The 20,484-nt window shown below is 33.5% G+C and overlaps 1 protein-coding gene across 1 annotated transcript; it reads left to right on the forward strand.

The window, feature by feature from the left end:
- Window positions 1-9,183: 9,183 nt before the first annotated feature.
- Window positions 9,184-18,527, forward strand: LOC143062538 (uncharacterized). Its single transcript, XM_076234203.1, has 4 exons — window positions 9,184-9,345; window positions 9,865-9,971; window positions 10,704-11,030; window positions 18,474-18,527. The coding sequence occupies exons 1-4, from the start codon at window positions 9,240-9,242 to the stop codon at window positions 18,525-18,527; spliced, it is 594 nt and encodes a 197-aa protein (XP_076090318.1). The 5' UTR covers window positions 9,184-9,239.
- The last annotated feature ends 1,957 nt before the right edge of the window (window positions 18,528-20,484 follow it).

The following is a 20,484-nucleotide window of genomic DNA, read 5'->3' on the forward strand; positions in this document are numbered from 1 at the left end:
TAATGCCAAAATAGAGTTTTTATCCCAATTTCACGATCCACTGAACATAGAAAATGATGGTGCGGATGGAGCATCCGTGTACAATGGACACATCTTCAGTAATGAACATAGTTGATATACGTATTCAACATTTTAAAAAACATTTTACTCTTAACAATAACCACAATAAACCTATTTATCTTATCAAAGATAAACTAAAAACATAAAAACCAATGGTTCAGAGAACAATTAAAGGCCTTTCCACATCAAAGAAAATTTGAAAAGAAGCTAGTTTCTTCAGACTGATGCGATAAATAATTATTTTGATATATTTGAAAGTGAACTAAAGTAGATAATATGCTACTTCCGGTTAAGTAAATGTTACTTTTGGTCTCATATGATAGCTTCTTTAACACTGATTCCAAAAATATATAGTTTCTATATACTTTTGCCTGCAAACCGGGATATAATTTACTACTTCCGGTTTACAGAAAGTCACTTCTATAACCCCGATTTTTTTTTTGTCCATAGATTTATGAGTTTTGAACAGCGGTATACTACTGTTGCCTTTACTAGTCTTTAATGATTAGTAAATGTATTTAAATTACAAAATATATGGATTCTGAGTACTTTAATATGAAAAAAGTGCAAAAATAGCTACTTCCGGTTTTCTCAAGGTCACTTCCGATTGTCATTTTTCAAGGTCATATGTCACCTAACCTTTTGTACAAGGTCATATGGCTTTATAATGAACTTAGTTGAAGTTATAATCAAATAACTATATATTGAGACATTTCAGGGGCACTAACTCCTATAAGATGCAGTTTAATTGTATCAGATCAAATGTAACATATCTTCATTACAATAAAGCAAACATTTTACGCTTGTTTTTTAATGTATATCTTGAAAACTGACGGAGAAAATCTCAAAACAAGGTAAAATCAAAATTAAGAACTAAACCTTGACCTTACCTTGACCTCATTTTCTAAGTTAAGACCTAGGGGCCTCAAATAAAAACATTACAGGGTTAAATAGTTAATAGCTGATGAGTTGAAAACACATACCGACAAATTTCTTTTGTAAAGATAGATAACTCCTATAAAATTTCATCGAATCGCTTCGATCCAAATTAGCCAAAAATTCCTGAGCATGTAACAAACAATTTGTAAAAAGAATTTTGTCGATATCTTTACGATATGTTACGAAGAAGATGAACTCTGATGATAAACAGTAAATAGAGAGATAACTCTTACAAAGTTTAAGAAAATGGTTCGGCTTAGCAGGGTGAAATTTAAAACCACATAAACTATACGATACAATATAAGAAATATCTAAGCGACATATTGCGAAACAAACATTTATCGCAAGAACAAAATGTGGCGAAAAAAAAATAATTATAATCAGCACAAATACAATAGGTCTTTCCACAGAAAAGTGGAAAGACCTTAACTAGCTAATGAATTTGTTTTTGTCTCGGCCGATAAAGCTGCTAATAATATTATTATTGTTTGACGTAAATTTTACATTGAGGTTCTGAAAAAAGAAATCACCATTTAACCAACATTCCAACTGACTCCATTTTCAGAAAACGACATCTGTAACAAATATAAACTTTTAGCTACCGGTTTACAAGCAGAACCAAATACAATTAAAGTCCCAAATATGTATTGGCTTCCGAAGCTACACAAAACACCTTACAAATATAGATTTATTGCGTCTTCAAGCCATTGTTCTAGTACTAAATTGTCTATTCTTCTTACTAGTACACTTGGTACAATCAAAAACTTGATAATAAATTGTTCAAATAAGGCCTTCGAAAATAATGGAATAAATTACTTTTGGAGTGTCAAGAACTCGTTGAAAGTACTTGGTAAATTGCGTGCTTATATTGGTGATTTTGAATCTGTTCAAAGTTTTGATTTTGCTACCCTATATACCACATTGCCTCACATTTTCATTAAGAAAAAATTCACACACCTTATTAAATGGGCATATAAAAAGTCAGAATGTGAATGTATATGTCCAAACTCATTTGGGTCATTTTTTAGTTGCAACAAACAAAAAAACTATGTCAATTGGACATGCTTTGATACTTTATCTGCCCTTGAATTTTTACTGGATAACATTTTTGTTCGCTTTGGACATTCCGTATATCATCAGGTATCGGAATTCCAATGGGGACAAACTGTGCACCACTTATTGTGGACCTGTTTTTGTATTGCTATGAGTTACAATTAATGACAAAAATCAACATAGACCCATCGAAATAGCATCTGATACATAAATTTAATAATACTTTTAGATATTTGGATGATATTTTGGCTCTCAATAATGACGACTTTAGTATGTATACTAAAGAAAGTTATCCTGTTGAACTTACTTTAAATAATGCTAATACTAACAATGACCACTGCCCTTTTCTCGATCTTTATATCTATATCATAAACGGAAAGCTTAATACTAAAATTTATGATAAAAGAGATGATTTTTCAATTCCCTATCGTTAATTATCCATTTTTAGATGGTGACGTTCTCTTGTCACCATCTTACGGTGTCTATATATTTCAACTTGTACGATTCGCTCGTGTATGTAACAATATTTTAGATTTTAACGAGAGAAATTTATGTATTACTGAAAAAATATTACACCAGGATTTTCGATATCACAAACTAGTCAAAACATTTACTTAATTATATCATCGGTATAAGGACATCATTCGTAAATATAGCTCAATATGCAGACTTCTTATACGTTCAGGTATTTCACATCCAATTTTCTATTGAAATATTCTTTATAAAGCACAAAAATGTCAGTATTCACCTCAGAAGCTAACAAAACCTTTAAATAGATTTATTGAGAAGGGATATAGTTACGATACTTTTGTCAAGTCATTAAAGATTGCATATTTTGGCGTTAATATTTGTTCACTTATAGGGTCTTTGCATCGGAACTAAACACATTTATTTAAAAAAAAAAAAAACAGTTGTTGTCATCACACGGGTTATGTTCTTCTCATATATGTTATGATGGTATTATACTAAACGGGAAGGCTTGTGCCTGATATTTATATGATGAAGACATAACGTTTCAATCAGTATAATTGAAGTCTGGAGCTGGCATGTCAGTTAACTGCTAGTAGTCTGTTGTTATTTATGTATTATTGTCATTTTGTTTATTTTATTTGGTTACATCTTCTGACATCAGACTCGGACTTCTCTTGAACTGAATTTGAATGCGCGTATTGTTATGCGTTTACTTTTCTATATTGGCTAGAAATAGGGGAGGATTGAGATCTCATAAACATGTTTAATCCCGCCGCACTTTTGCGCCTGTCTCAAGTCAGCAGGAGCCTCTGGCCTTTGTTAGTCTTGTATTATTTTTAATTTTAGTTTCTTGTGTACAATTTGGGGTTTAGAATGGCGTTCATTATCACTGAACTGGTATATATATTTGTTTAGTGTCCAGCTGGAGGACGACTCCGGGTGCGGGAATTTCTCGCTGAATTGAAGACCTGTTGGTGACCTTCTGCTGTTGTCTGTTTTATGGTCGGGTTGTCTCTTTAACACATTCCCCCCATCTATTCTCAATTTTTCATTCTTGTTATACTTTTTTTAACGAAGCTACTCGAAAGAAAGAATTATCTTTATTAATATATTTTTTTCCATTTCAGTGTACATCATATATATATATATATATATATATATATATATATACAAGTCTAAATTGAAAACAACGTTCAATCCTAAACCGTTCGAGCTTTAGAATTTATATTAAAATAGTAGATGTATGTACTTTCAAATATTATGTTTGGTGCGTCGTATGAATTCGTATTAAACGATAAAGTTACAGGGGATGTAATGATGCTGATAACGTAAATTGTTATTTTCGCGACGTCAAACTATGACTTATCGGGAAAAGATTCAGTTTTCGACTAAGTTTTATCATTCAAACTTATTTAACTTGAAAACGAGTTCATGGACCCTTCTTTTTTTAAATGTCATTTGGTTTGATTACGCGAGAAGATTATGTGTGCCAATTTTCATCAAAACGTAAATAGTATTTTTTTTTAAATTTAATATATATACAGCAAAAAATGATGTTTTTTTCTACATTCATGAACATTTGATAAATATGAGTTATTTCTGAATAAAAAATGTATAATTTTTTGGGATAATTATAAAATACAGAAATAACAAATTGTTCAACAAAAAACAATTTGTGTTTATCTTTTAAAACAAAAAAGTTATTTCTTTCTTTCGAAAGGGAAAATACGGCCACAGATCCGAACTTAGAGCAAATATACAAAATTTCGACCTCATTTAACTAAAAAAGTAGCACATGAAGGTATATTTTTTATTACATATTTGATTTAATCAGGTAAAAAATAGTCTATATGGAAATTTTTATCGCATGCTTGTTTTAGTGGAAATGGTGACGTCATAATGCATTCTTAAGGATGTACACCTCTGAGGAGCCAAAAATTTCAAGAATTAAACTTTTGCTCTTAACCTGATTTTTTGGGGTTTATATGACAGAAAAAAGATAATTGGTGAATAAATAATCATATGGTGGTGCACTTCTTTTTTTACTACAGCCCTTTGAAAGTAACCAATTTTGATGATTGTCCTATTTTTCATCGGTTTTTTTTTTTTTACCATTTTTGGGCTGTTATCGTGAAACAAATGACAGTTCCACAATTGAACTTTTTCATACTTTCAATAAAGATGAAGTCGACCAATTTGAATAAATTTAACTTGAAAAAAACTATAGGTATGTGTTGATATAAGAAAGTTTTGTCATATTTTGATGCTTTTTGTGCATGCTGTCAATTTTGTAAATTTGTGATTTTTCTCTGTTTTATGAACTAAATTCATATGATTTCAAGTTTTTTTTTTATTATAAATGATTAAAAAAATCATGACTAAGTAATTTGAAAAGACAAAAATGATATGGGATTTTTATGTTTCTGGTTAGATATTTTTTTGTACCTCTTAAATTTTCTCAAATTTTTGACTAAATATACTGCCTTGTTTGCTAATAAAATTTGAAAAATTAATTACTCAAAAACTACTGATTGTAAATACCCAGTTTTTACAGAGTTTAGTTTGATTATGATTTTTATTAAATTCATTACCATTTTCCACTTGTATCACGTATTTTGGAAATAATTCTCGGACGAGATTTCAACGAGACTGAAACATCAGAAGAATACAACCTTAATAGATCTTTTAAAATAGCACGAAACCCCATGAGACGAGGATATTCACTTTCAGCTGACTTGTAAATGTACACACAATTGCATATTATTAATAAAGGTGTTTTAACATGATTATCATTATCTTCTTCTTTGCACAGTCAATTATTTCATTTCAAAAGTTATAAAAAAAAATCAGAAACAATCTTTTGATGAACGGACAGTCAGCGGTGTTAGGTTCTTACCTTACCGCCGAATCTTCTTCCGTCCTTCAGGACAACCTCCATAGGAGTAGTAGTCAACCTCCACCATTAAGAATATATTAACAGTTGTATGTACACAATATATACAGTTTTTTTTTTTTTTTTTTTTTTTTAAATATGTACACAGTGTTCCTTTCACACGCAATTCGATGCTTATCTTGTAGTCCAAATAGGTGTGTGAAATGAACTCCTTTTCACCGTAGTGTTAACTGACGGCGTTAATTGCCTTATCGTACAGTATAGTGTGGAGTAACCCACGCTTACTATGCTTTCATAATATTCGTTCATTTTCAGTTGTGGTATAGCAGTATAGTGTGGTGGAACCCACGCTTACTGCATATTATCATACTTTTTGGATGGATTACATCACAGTTGTTATATTTTTAATTTAACTTTCTTTTTCTCTTTTTGTTGAATTATCGTTCTAGCTCTGATGGAATGAAGGGCAAAACACAGTTTTCGAGAGATAAGTTCACAGTTCTGCTCAACTTTCTTATTTAAAATTATATCTGCCTGATGTTGGTTAATTTTCGAGCAGTCCAGATTAATTGTAATCTGGAGTCTGTCTTGATGTTGTAAAACGATATTGTTGTTTCCTTTATCAAAAAGTCATCTAGTTGTTTGAGAAACGGGTGACGTATATTTTCTAGAATTTTACACTTAAGAATCAGATGTTCTATATCTTCGTTGTCTTCATCACATAGCTTACACGTCGGCGATTCATGCTTGGTAAAGCTTGCACGTTTAGCTTGTGTCATGTATGTACCAGTGACCATTTTAAGTTTTATTCCTATTGAAAATGCCCCTTTTGATGGATTGTTGTCATTTTTCAGATCAATGATTGGATGGCAATTTCTCGGTAAAAATGCATCACAGTTAAGATGAATCAGTGAGGAATAGAATCTACAATCATGGGTTATTCTTTGAATCCAGTATGAATCCATCTTTTTTGTACTAATTTCTTCCATTCATATTTACTTGGTGGATTATCCAAGAATTAAAAAATGTCACTAAATCCATATTTGTAGAGAAGTTTTTTGGTAATAACATACCAGCTGCTACTGCTGTCTAATTCAATATGTAGTTGTCTATATGCAAGTTGTTTCTCCACAGATTTGTCATCTTGTCTGCATATATTGTTGAACAGGGTTAGACATTTTGTGTCAATTGATGCTTCAATTGAAAGTACACCCGATATGATATAAATAGCTGGATCTGGGGTGTTTGGAGGAAGCGATAAAACTTTTTTCAGTAGTGATTTTTGGAACTTCTCTAATTTAGTCATGTTTGATGGACCTGGTTGTAGTATTTCTAAACCATAAGTGAGAACTGGTTGAATGTATGTTTTGTAGATAGATATTGATGTTACTGGGTCCAGCCCATTGGTTCCGTGAAAACCAGCTGAAAGCAGGCTATATGCAGTGCGACGTGCTTTTGTTGTGTTTTGTTCAACATGAAGTGTTTCCGATTTCATTCTTGATGTTGATCGAATTATACCTAAATGTGATGAACTTGTAACATTTGGCATTTTTTGATTGTTTAAGTTAAAAACACAATTATGATTGGTAGCTTTTCTAGTTTTGTTATCCACCTCTATGATTACACTTTTTTGTGGTTGTAACGTGTAGTGATGTAACTGACTGTATTGCAGAGCATGGTTGATTAAAATTTGAAAATCATAAGGGTTGTCGCTCAAAACTGCAATATCATCTGCACACGCTACAGCATTAATGTTGATGTGACCAATCTTACATCCTTGATTTGATGTTTCATATAGAGATAATAAGTCTTCAATATATAATTTATATAAGTCGGCACTCAATAGTCCCCCTTGTTTGACTCCTTGGTGTACTTTAAATTCTTTTGACAGCTGGTTTTTCCATTTGATATTACAACTGGTGTTCAGGTGGAGATCATCAATTAGTGACCAGGTTGTTGGGTCAATATCTAATAGAAATAGTTTTCTCATCAGCATATTTATAATCACAACATCAAATGCTGATTTGGCATCAAGTAAAGCTATGTAGAATGGACTGTTTTTGTCACTATATTGCCTGTACACTTCCTCAAATATAACCGCTGCATTTAAAGGCGATGTATTCGGGGTGAATCCTCTTTGTAATGGTGATTGGTTCTTCAGCAAAACTGGTCTAAAATTAATTCTTGCAATATATTCCAAAATTTTACATAGTATAGGTAGTACTACAATTCCTCTGTAGTTTTTAGATTCATTTTTGTTTCCTTTATTCTTGAATATTGGAGAAAGTAGTCCTAATTTGATAATTTCAGGTATTAATTTGTTCTTGAGTATGAAATTGACTAAAGTTAGCAAATAATCATTGAAGTCATCTCCTGCATATAATATATGTTCAATTGATAAACCAAAAATATCTTCAGATTTTCCAGTGATAATTGCCTTAATGGCTTCCAAGAGTTCTGTTCTTGATACAGTTCTAGGCGGTACTTGATCGCATATAGTTTTTATTGCTTTATAGTCCATTTCACAAAGGTCTTGATGTTTGCCATCGTAGGTTGTGTTTGAAATAGGTTTATCATAAGTGAGTCCCGCGAGATTTGACCAATACATTCAGTTTGGCCGCTGCTATCAAGCGTGACAGCACGGACTTTAACAGCTCTTGAGTAGAGCGTGGTTGTAGTGTCTAAAGTAAAGAAGTTTCTTACTGTGGAAGTAAGTTTTTTAAATCTTAGACTAGTTAAATGTAGTTAATGCTTTCAATGTATTTTGTTGATAACAGCTAGTAGTTGTGGTTTAATGCTGTTTTTATAATTAATGTACTAAAATGGAGTTTGCGTCTGCATTGGTTGCAACGCGTATTGAGAACTGTCCTGTATGTCGGGAAGTGTTGTATGATTTAAAGCTTTAAGTGGCGTTTGCATAGGTTGCAGCGTTCAATGAAGATATTGTCAGAGATTTTTGTTAAATATATCTAGGGAGAAGAAAGCTCCGAATTTTGCGTTATTGTCGAGGTATTGGAAATAATAACTTTGAAGGAGAATGTTTTTGGTTTAGTTCATTCTAGGAGTTTAAGAGCACATTTATTTTTTTTTTTTTTTTTTTAATGTTCATACGTTAATTTAGAAAAAGATATTTGTATCTTCAATTTATGACGAAGACAGTCCGCATTGCACGATTTTTAATGGCGGATTTGTAATGAGGTTACTAAATTTATTTTTATTAATTTCAGCTATGGCTCAGGTATTGAAGCCAAATTGCTCCCTGGCGGGTAAAAGTTTAATCCCGATCATTTTGAGGGTAAAAAACGCAGATGCAGAAGCGGTTTTAGAGCTGTCAAGACTGAAAAAAGGTGAACCTTTAGAGAGTTTAACAAAAGTCGAATAAATTGCTCAGTTTGAGAAGCTGACAGGTAATTTATAATTTATTATAACGTTTTCTTAAGACTTTCAGAGAACCTTGTATTCAAAGTAAATATGGCTTTAATTTTTTGTTTTTGATAATTTAATTAGCTTCATTTGACCGATAATGCTCTTTTGAACAAACATTTTTGTTAGAAATGTAGATCTGCATCTGGTGCGATAAATTTAGCCTTTGGTTTTTATGTTAATTCTTGTTGTTTAGTGTCATCAGAAGTTATGATTTTATTGATGGTAACTTGGCAAGTTACCTCAGAGATTTTCGCTTTTCACGGTTCGTGATTTTTTACACATTATACATGAAATTGCATCTGTTCCGTTTGATTGATTAGTGCCTTATTTAATTCCAGGTGAATCAGTTAAAGATGTATTAATTGTTCTGTGTGGGAAGGATGACAATATAGAGAATATGAGACTTCTAGTGCATGAAAGCATATTGTTAGCCAATTCTGTTGGTGCTAGAGGTCAGAGGTTAAGTACTAGTAATCCCAGTACAGATACACCAGCGGCGAAAGGTATGAATGTTTCTTTTTACCTTTTTTCTTTGGATAAGTTTGCTTGTCCGTCTGTTCTAATTTAGCCCTTTTTAAATGCTTATCGAAGATTATCTCTCCTTATTTGTAACTTGATGTTTATGGACCTTTATGTAGGCTTTTGTTTATTTAAGTGAGATATTATTCACGGCAACATTTCATTCACGGCAACATATCGTTCACGGCAACAGATCTAGTCTTGTTTTGTTGCATTTTCAAGAAATCTGGATTTCTTTGGTAAGTAAACTTAATTTTTTACAGAAAACAAGACTTGATAATTTTATATAGTTTTTCGTTATTTCGTTTTACACTTAATTTTGTTTTAATGTTGGCACTACTTTCATGGTTTCCTACATTTACAGCTTACGAATGTTATTTAGAGCAAGACATTGTCCTGTATTTGTATTGCTAGTATGTTTTGATATTCTTGATTTTCCTTTTGATATATATTTAAAAACTGTTGCAAGGAAGTTTAGTTATTTTTCGTTTTGTTTGTTGTAGGAAGTGATGGCAAAGCGGCGCAGGGAGACCCATCCACAACAAACCAGCAGCTGCAAGCAATGAGACAAGACCTGGATGAGTTGAAGAAAAATTCAAAGGTTTTACAGGTAGATGAAGCACTATCTTACGTTAGAACTTTGGCAGCAAGACCAAAACTCACAACACCGGGAGTATTACTTGCGGCCATCGAAATGTTGGTTGATGCAGCTAACAAGGCGAATCATAAGGACTGTTCTTTATTTTCAAAATCTTTTTCAATGTGTAAAAAATACGAAGATAATGTTGATTTTTGTGGGCTCGTCTTAAAGTTATTTGGTTCCCAGGAGGACAAGAAGATTTCCTCCTTAATTTCAGACTGGGCAAAATCTAAAAAATACGAGGAACCATCAGGTTCAAAGGAGAGGCAGGATATATTAGATGCTCCACCTACTTCAGCTCCTGCATTTCCTTTTCCTAAATATGGATATCAGAATCCAGGTTTTGGTTTCCCGTATCCTAATTTTTATCCAGGGCCAAACTATAATTCAGGTGGTTTTAGGCCTCCAAGAATGCAAGGAGGTAGAGGCAGGAGAGTGTCAAACGGTGTATGTTATTTTTGCAAGGAGTCGGGACATTTTATTGCAAATTGTCCAAAGATGAAAAAAGACAATTAATTAATATGTATTTTGTATATTTTTTAATTTTAATCTTTTAGATGCCTTTCCCTTTTCCAGGAGCTTCGATCTCCAGTGAAAATTTTTTCACGCGGGCAAGGGTTGAGTGTCTCTCTCCTTTATTTTATTTTATAAATCTCAAGCAATTTTTCAGAGTTGAAAAGATTTTCTTTTTGTTAATTTCAGAATATCAGGGATCATGAACCTTTGGCTAAGAAAGAAAAGTTTGAGCCAGAAATTCCAGATTGGGAGTTAAAATCGGGTTTCGATCCACTTAGCGTTAAATTAGGAAAGCAAAGTGACATACTTTTAGTAAATTATAAAGGAGAGATCACCCAACCCTCTGATTGCTTACCAAGTGCTGAAGAGGTTGTAGATGGTAGCGACTATGATTTTGAGGATCTGTCTTTTTTAGATCCTAATTTTTTCAAAGCAGGAAATTTAATGTATTGTTCAGAACAATGGGAGAAAATAGGTTGTCCTGGTGAAATTTTTGACTGGATTAAACAGGGGGTAGATATTAGGCCCTTGTTTAAACATTTTAAGGGAAATTTTAGGGGTCGTTGTTACGATTCAAGTCTTCCCAAACCTGCTTATTTTCAAAATTCTGCTAGTTGCAAAGGATTTGAGAAATTTTTGTGTGACACTTTATTAGAAAGAATAGCCAATGGATCATTAACTGTAATTGGCAGAGTTGGGGAATGTGATCCGCCGTTACTTGTTTTACCTATCACTATTGAGCCATCAAAACCACGTATGTGCCATGATGAAAGATACTTGAATTTATGGATTAAGGATTTCCCTTTTTCGTTAGATACTCTTAAAGAGGTTCCTAGATTAATAGAAAAGGATTCTTTCATGGCATCTCTTGATGATAAGTCTGGTTACGATCATATATTTTTAAATCCCAATTCTAGACAGTATTTTGGAATTCAGTTTGCAGGCTGGTACATGGTTTTTAACTCTCTTCCTTTCGGCTTCAAAGCTAGTGCTTTTATTTATCACACTACTGGTCTGGTTCCAATTAGCTATTGTCGCTCCCTTGGTGTACCTTCTTTATTGTACATAGATGATAGGTTAGTTTGCGAGTTTAAAAATACAAGTTTGAAGAAGAAATCAGGTCATGCCGAATTGGTAAAAAGTCTGTACATTCTGTGTCAGGTTCTTGTTAGATTGGGATATTTTTTAAACTTGGAAAAGTGTTGTTTTATACCAACCAGGTGTTTGAAATTCTTGGGAATGTTTTGTGACTCAGCTAAACTGGCCTTTATCTTGCCGGAGCAGAAAAAAGAATCATTTAGAATTTTAAGGGAATCTATCCTTGATGGCAATGACGTAGGCATTAAAACCCTTCAACGTTTCGCAGGAAAATGTATTTCATTTTTTCTTGCTGTCCCCTCTTCCAGATTGTTTTCAAGGGAAATCAATAGGGCCATAAGCCTTGCTTCTAAAAATAGTAAGAAAATTAACATGTACAAAGAGTTAAAAGAGGAGTTAGAATATTGGCGTTTTTTGGATAATTGGAAGGGAACTGCCTCTTGGAGATTAGAAACCCATTTACAATTGATTTTAGCAACTGACTCGTCGCTTTTTAAGTGGGGTGCCTTTATGATTTGCAAAGAGGTTACGGTAGAGTTTGGTGACTTTTGGAATAAGAATGATAGCTCTCCTATCCACGTTAAGGAGGCAAATGCCCTACTACACTCCCTCTGTTCTGTTAAAGAGAGAATTGTCGACTCTCGGGTGGACGCGTTTTGTGATAATCTTGCGGTAGTTAATGCTTGGAGTAATCAAGGAGGTAGAGACCCCTCGTTGAATGGAGTTTTGCGAAAGATATTCACTCTTTCAAAAACAGTTAACATGGACCTACGTCTTGTATATGTTAGTTCTAGTAGAAACCCTGCTGACAGGGAGTCCAGAAAGTTGAGATTATCAGATGCTATGTTATCTCCTATGAAGTGGAAATTTGTTGAAGAGAGGTTTGGTCCCCACACTTCAGATTTGATGGCATTAGACTCGAATGCTATGAATGATACTAATGGTAATCCGTTAAAACATTTTACACCATTCCCCACAGTTCTTTCAGATGGTGTTAATGTTTTTTCTCAGGACTTGAATTTGGAAAAAAACCCTTATGTGTTCCCCCCTTTTTGTTTAATTTTTCCCGTTTTGAAGTTTTGTGCTCAGATTGGGGTTAAGAGTTGTACATTTGTGGTTCCTGAGTTGTTTCCAAGACCAGTGTGGTGGCCTTTTTTCTGGGAACATGTGTCAGTATGGAATGTTTTAGCTGAACGAAATGAACACAAAGCCCTGTTGTACCCATCTACTAAAGGGTTTAAGTTGGACACTAATGGTTTACCATGGCGTTTAATTGTCGCACGACTTCATTTTTAGTTTCACCTTTTTGTAGAATGGTGTACCACGAGTTTGGCTGCCAGCAGAACAGTGTTTAGTGTGTGGTTATGCAAATGATGTTGGGTATCAATTTTGCCAGTCATGTGGACAAAACCCCGTTTTGATTGAAAGTTCGGAAAGAATCACGAGTAATTGTTCAGTGGAAAGGCGTTTGAGATATTTAGACAGTTCAGTTGGAAGCACTAGTTATAATAAGAAAAAACTTTCGCTGGAAAAAGAGTTTGAGAAGTTTTTATTTGGAGGTGAACCTGTTAAGTGTTTAAAAACCGCTTCCCCTTTAGATGTAAGGCGATTTATGGTCATGAAGGATTCAAGGGGGAAAACGCAAGTACATGACTTAACATGTGAATTTCTTGGTAAGTTGGGTATTCATTCATGTCAGTGTCCGTTAAGGTTAGCAGCGGGAACTGTTCAGTCTATGCTAGGACAATTAAAAGCTATATTTGAATCTAATGGTCGGGGTTCTGAGTGGAATGAAATAACTAAAATTGGTAATCCTGTGTGTAGTCCAGAGGTAGACAAATATTTGCATGCTATTCAGTTTGAGCAGTCAAAATCCCATGTTGTACAAAAACAGGCAAAACCTCTGTTTTTAGACAAACTCCGATCAATTAGTGTTCATATTGATGATTTGTTGTTGGATCCTGTTTTGAAATCCTCTGAAAGATTCATATTCCTTAGAGATCAAGCTTTCTTTAAAGTTCAATACTTTTCAGGGGACAGAGCGAATGACTTGGGCTTGTGTATTTCACAAGAGGTTAAATTATTACCAAATGGTGACGGTTTTCTATTTTCACACACAGTAGGCAAAACACTTGGAAAAGGGAAAGTGAATGAATTTTCCATCTTAAGATTTGATGATACTTTATTTTGTCCAGTTAAAGCACTGGAAAGGTATGTTGAAGGTGCCAGGGCACTTGGAGTTGATTTACGGTTTGGTTATTTATTCCGTACTTTGAGTAAAAATCGAAAAGATGTTACTGACAATCCTGTATCTTCGAATGCTATGTATGATCGATTGATGAAATATTTAAAGAAACTCGATATTTACGACGGTGAGACCCCTCATGGAATTCGTGGAGCTTGTGCTATTACTTTAGCTTTGTCAGGGGGGTCTACAAGTGACGTCATGCAGCATATAGGTTGGTCTTCTTCGTCCTCTTACCAAAGATATAGTAGATTGTCAAGTATGGTAGGAAGAGGGTTAGTCAGTTCCATCATGGCTAATACAGGGGTTTCTGAATCTAATATTTGTAGATCTATATTCGAGTCGTATTGTGAGGTCAATAAACTTTCCAGTGCTTTTCAGTGACAATTTGAAGTGTTTAGAGTAAAAGTTTGTTACTTTTGATGCTTGTTTAATTATTTTTTGTATGTTGAGGGAATTATGTACTACTATTTTTATGTATATTGACTATGACTGACTTGTATTTTGAGGGATATTATGTATTTCTATAAGTATGAAGGTATGTAAAAATAGAGAATTTTTTAAATTGGATTTGCCTCTATTTTTCGAGGGATATTATGTATTACTATTTTGTACATGTATGTTAAAATTGAATTTTGTGAAGACGTACTGTATTGAATACACTTTTCTTTAATAAATATTACTTTTCATAATCTGTTTATCGTAATTTGTTTTGAAAACAAGTTTATTAAGTTTAGAGGGAGACTTGTGGTTTCTGTTCTATTTAGATATGCGAATTGCTTACATCAACAACATTTGATCTTGGCTGGTTTGTTGTCTCATTGGTAATTAAACAACATCTGATTTTATATAGATAAAAATGGACAACATATTACACATGTCATTCTCTACACATTCTTTTTATTTTCATACATGTAGTGGATGTATTGAATATTCAAGAGTATTTCCCTGATTATGGGAAATAAGGGATAACGGTCAAAGACACCAAACATTTCTTAGTCACCCGATGTAATACATAAAAACCATCTAGAGCTCATGCACCACTTGATCGTTCTTGACGTATGCAAAAACTACTGCATAACAGATAGTTCGCTCTGGGTGTCTACAAACATAAGAGCAGTTCAACTGAAAATATTAACACTTTAATTTAAGTCATAGGTTGCATACGTTTGTTAAAATTCATGATATGGAGCATGCACGTGAAAGTCTCAGAAACAACACAAGAAGTACACGGAATAGTTAGCAGTTGGCATTATTTGCTTTTACCAGTTTTCTGCATGGGATGTATTCATTTGAAATTTCTTAACTTTTTGATGTTTGCTTAGATGGCGATATTTCAAGTTTTGTCATGGACTCAAAACTCCCATTTGTTTAAGAATTTTGACTTCTTCATTTATACAAGACAATTTTTAAGTTTTGGGTGAGTATTGGGAATGTTAAAGGTTAGAATTGGGAATTATAAGTGTGTTGTCGTTATACTAGCTTATAGTATTGAGGTCTGCTGTGTAACCCAATTTTCATCCAATACTCATATAAATTTGGTCATATCGAGCAAGGGCTCACCTATGATATTACTATATCATAAGTGAGTCCCGCCAGATTTGACCAATACATTCAGTTTGGACGCTGCTATCAGAGCAAAGCGGGACTTGCACATGCTCTGCATGATGTCGATATAAAGGTGGACTTGCACATGCTCTGTGCATGCTGTCGATACAAAGGTGGACTTGCACACACTATGTGCATGATGTCGATACAAAGGTGGATTTGCACATGCTCTGTGTATAATGGTGGTGCCGTACAGATGGAATGAACGTGTGACGTCGGTACAAAACTTAAAAAAAAAAAAACAAAAAAAACAAAAAAAAAACAAAAAAAAAACAACACGAAAGTACATGTATCTCGATATGGCTAAGTTCAAACCCAATTTCCACCCAATACTCATATAAATTTGGTCATATCGAGCAAGGGCTCACCTATGATATTACTACAGCTAGGGTTTTAAAATGTTCATGCCAGCCTTCAATTACTTCCTCATGTTCATACTTGTTATTTGCAACATGCAAGTCATTGATAAAGATGTTTTTATTGTTTCTTTGCTTCTTTATAAGTTGGTAGAACAGTCTCTTATCTTGGGTGTTCGCAGTTATTATTCTATCTCTTTCGACATGTTTACGCTTGTTTTCTTCTTTTCGTATTTCAGATCTGAAAACTCTTCTTGTTTCTTTTTTCATTCTAACTGACGGATGATCAGGGTCATTAGGTCTACCTTCATCTTTCCAAATTTTATATGCTGTTTTGTTTTGGTGCAGACTGTCTTTTATTTGAGGATTCCATATTTTTAGCTTCAATTTGTTTTTCCCGTATGATTTTTGGGCACAACATTTCTTTGCTGATATTGAAAGTATTTCCATTGTTTCTTCCACTCTATTTGTAATTGAGTCTTCCTGAGTATTAAGTTTTTCTAATAATATCGGAATTTGTTTATTGATGATATCACTATATCTTTCAGTACCTACTTTGTTCCATCTGATTCTTGATTGTATATTACTTTCTAAAGGGTCCTTTTTAGTAAGTTCACATGGAAGTATAACCTTGATTGGATAGTGATCAGATACATTGGAGGGTATATCAACTAGCCTTGTAGATTCGAGATTCTTTAAGTTGTTCACTTTATATATGAAATAGTCAATTTCAGACACTTCGACTCCTTTTACATTAATAAACGTTGGACCTTTTAAATCTATTTTCATGTTGCATTCTTCAATAAATTTATTTAATTTACGTGCTCTTCTTGAATTATTTGTTTTTGATATATCTTCATTGAAGTCGCCTCCTATAATAACATCATGGGTTGTATCATATTTCTGGATAAGTTCAAATAATTGGTCGATACACTCACAATATTCATCATATTTGTCATTATCTGCTTTTGTTGGTAAATAAGCTGACACAATTAGCACTGGTTTTTTTATTGTTAACTCAATGCATTGAATTCTGTTATTGCCATCATCTAAAGGTTTTACGTATTGATCAATGGTTCTATCCCATATAACTGCTACTCCTCCATATCCTCTGTGAGATCTAATAAATAAGTCACATGTGCTACTGTCTGAGTCAACGGCTTTCCCTTTGCCGCAAAATTGAGTGTGTATTTCGTCTAACAAATAAAGTTCATGATCAAATAGCCAGTGCTCTTGAAGCAATAAGATATCCATTTTGTTTTTTAAATTTTCCATGAAAGGGGAAATTGTCTTTGCATTTTTACAGTTAAAAGATAAAATTTGAAGGTTATTTTGTGGTGAACTGGCTTCATCATGTGTTGCGCAAATTATAGTTGGTTCGGTCTTACCCCTAAAAAATGGTTCTGTTGGACTGGAAAGTTAGGGTTGTTTTGGATATAATTAGAGGCAACTGGATAACTTTGTCTCAGCATGCCATGATGAAGAGAATTGTATTGAATATCATTGATATTTGGTGTTATATGAGGAGCTACATTCATATTATGTGCATTGTATCTTGACTGATTTGTCACAATAGGGACCTTATCATTGTAGAATATTGGTTGCCCAAAGATAGGTGGTGCTGGTATATGGTTTGGAGTCTCAACCCTTCTAGATTGTTGACATACTTGCGGTTGATCATTATTTTGTCTTGTTGTGGGCGGAGGATGTGTCGTTGATTTCACTGTGGTGTTTGTTGTTGTATTGTGGGTCATATGTGATCTCAGAGTCATGTTGTTTCCCACTTCTGTTCTCTCCTTATAGATTGTTGGCTCATGACCTTGAGGGTTATTGCTAATGTTGTTAGGTGGACTGCTAGAGTTCTCATTGAATTGGCTGATTATCTGATCAAATTGAGTGTCCATTTGTTGTAATATAAATACTGAAACTTTTTCATGTAATTTTGTGACTGCTTGATCAATGTGCTTGTTAGCAGAGCTTTGTTGGTAAGAGTTGCAGTTATGAGTCTGCTGTTGTTGATTATCACTATTGTCAACATTGTGAGCGTTTACATCACATTTTTTTTGCAGAATTTTGTTTGATTTTTCGAGTTCATTGATCCTCATTTCAAGTTTGCTGACATATGACTGTAACCAGACTCTTTCATTTTGCATTTCTTCATTTATTTTTTCTCTAATTTTGAGTTCTTCTTCCTTTTTCTTAAGTTTTTGTTCTCTTTGTCTTATTTCACTCATTTTGATTTCTTTAGTTTTCTTTGGCATGTCTGTTTCAGATTCAGAAAGTTGAGAATTGTGGCTTTCAGCGATGACATGGATATGTTCTGTTGGCGCGTTTTGGACGATACTGCTTAGAGAGGTAATTTCTAAACTTTCCTCCACAATGGTTTTCATAGATGATGAATTTGAGGAGTTGTCCTGAGCTACAGTTTTTGTTGGATTAACTGAGCATGGATAAGGCTCTTTAATTTGAGTGTTTGAATCTTTTTCTAGGGTCTCAATCCTGCTATTATTGCTTTCCTTTGATATATCAATGTCAATTTCACAGCTTGAGCATATGTACTCATGTCCATCGTACGATGTACAAGAGATGTGGCATGGTTGAGTGCAGGATGAACATCGCACAACCTGTGCATCTATGATTTTGTTACAGATATTACAGACAGCATGTAATTCCTCATCTAGTAGTGCTTGTAATCCATTTTGACAATTATGACTCTTAATTGACTCAGTAGATGAATAGGTTGAATCTATAAATGTATTTTTAATTGCTTTCATCGAATTCAATGGTTGTGTGGTAGCATGAGGGTCAGATATGCAAAGTTTACATGTATAATACTCATTATCATTTAATTTTTCAGCTGCTTCAATTTCAGTGTCAGATAGTTTGATACATCTATAGTGTACCCAGTGATGTCCCTTGTCACAGTATATGGCTCGCGATTGCACGTTTCTGTTACATTTGCTACATTGCGCCTCATCATTATAATTTAGCGGTCTGTGCGATGTATTATTATCTTGGGGTGTCAGATCTTGTGTTAATTGATTAGTCAGCTTATGCAGTTCTTCTTCAAGTTTCTCATTTAGCCGTTTGAGATCTACTTTGTCTCCATTTAAGATCACTTCCTGAATCACTTTATGTATTTCAGGTATGTCGGTTGTAATAAAGGTGTGGACATCTTTACCATTTACCAGAAATTTACAGTTTGTGTAATAAAGAGTGAGTGTATACTGATGTTGATGTTTATTAAATACTTTGAAAACTTTACTGACTGTGAGTCCTCTTCTGTCTTGATCGTCTGTTGTTTTGGCGTATCTATTATCTGGCATGATATTTTCATAGTAGTGTGGGATGGCATTCTTTATAATTCAAATGTCACTGCATCAACAGTCCCGACCAATCCACCTTTTGTTTGTTCATATGCAAAGTGCACTTCTCTTCTTGCAGCTAAAATTTTCTTGGAGATTGCTTTGTCAAGATTCAGATCGAAGGTTTTTTGCCTGTATTTTTCTTCAGATGTCCTTGAAGCAGAGCGTGTTGATAATATTTTATCCATTATTCTTCTTTTTAACATATATATATATATATATTTATATAATGTTTAATATTATGTTATCTTGTGATAAGCAGTTCTTTTAAAATGCAGTCTAAGATATATGGTACGAGTTAAAATAGTTCTATATTAATGCTAGTTCTAAAATATGCATTACACTAAAAACAGATCTGATAAAATGTGATTAAAATTTATGATCAGATCTTTAAAATGATAAAAGCAGTTTATAATAAAATGCTGGTAAGATGTGGTTAAAACTTTGGATATAGGCTTTTTGTTGAACACTGTTAAAAGCTAAAGGTTTTTTGATTGTAGGCTCGATTATAAATTTCTGTAAAATGTCAGTATAGTGTGGGGAAACCCACGCTTACTTATTCAGAAGTATGCAGTCGAACTCTATAGGATGTCAGTATAGTGTGGTGTAATCCACGCTTACTGTTCAGAATAATGTTACTAAAACCTTGTATGGGATTAGTATTTAAAATCTAAAATGACCTCTATCCTTTGGTTGTTTACCACTAGAGACACAATGTTAGTTTAGTGAGGAGAAATCCACGCTTACTTGTTCCAGAGAATGCAGCCAAACTTTATAAGATGTCAGTTTAGTGTGGTGGAATCCACGCTTACTGTCTAGAAGAATGCAACCTTGTGTTTGTTAAAATCTAAAATAACCTTGGTCCTTCGTTCACTTTCAATACACATAAAATGTCAGTTTAGTGTGGAGTAACCCACGCTTACTGTCTAGGAGAGAACATATGCTGTTTTTCTTTTTCTATTGATGTATAAAAAAAAGTGTAGCTTTAATGGTGATGGGTTTCCAATTTATTCCAGTTTAGTGTGGAGAAACCAACGCTTACAATTTAGAGATAAGATGTTTTCTTTTAAATCATAGAATACTAATTTATATTTTCCCAGCAGTCTTTTATTGTTTGCTGTTCTATTTTTCTCAGCCAAACTTTAGAGAGTAATTGCCTAGGATGTATCCCGTCAAAGTATAATTCAAATCTGTGTTGTACCCTTCTGGCTACTTGATGGTTACTACCTTTTCTATATTTTTGGATGAGTGTAAGGTCTGAGCTAAATTTTGCCATTATTTGGAGAGTAACTTTC

Source organism: Mytilus galloprovincialis, chromosome 2, assembly GCF_965363235.1.
Source record: "Mytilus galloprovincialis chromosome 2, xbMytGall1.hap1.1, whole genome shotgun sequence".
NCBI lineage: Eukaryota > Metazoa > Mollusca > Bivalvia > Mytilida > Mytilidae > Mytilus > Mytilus galloprovincialis.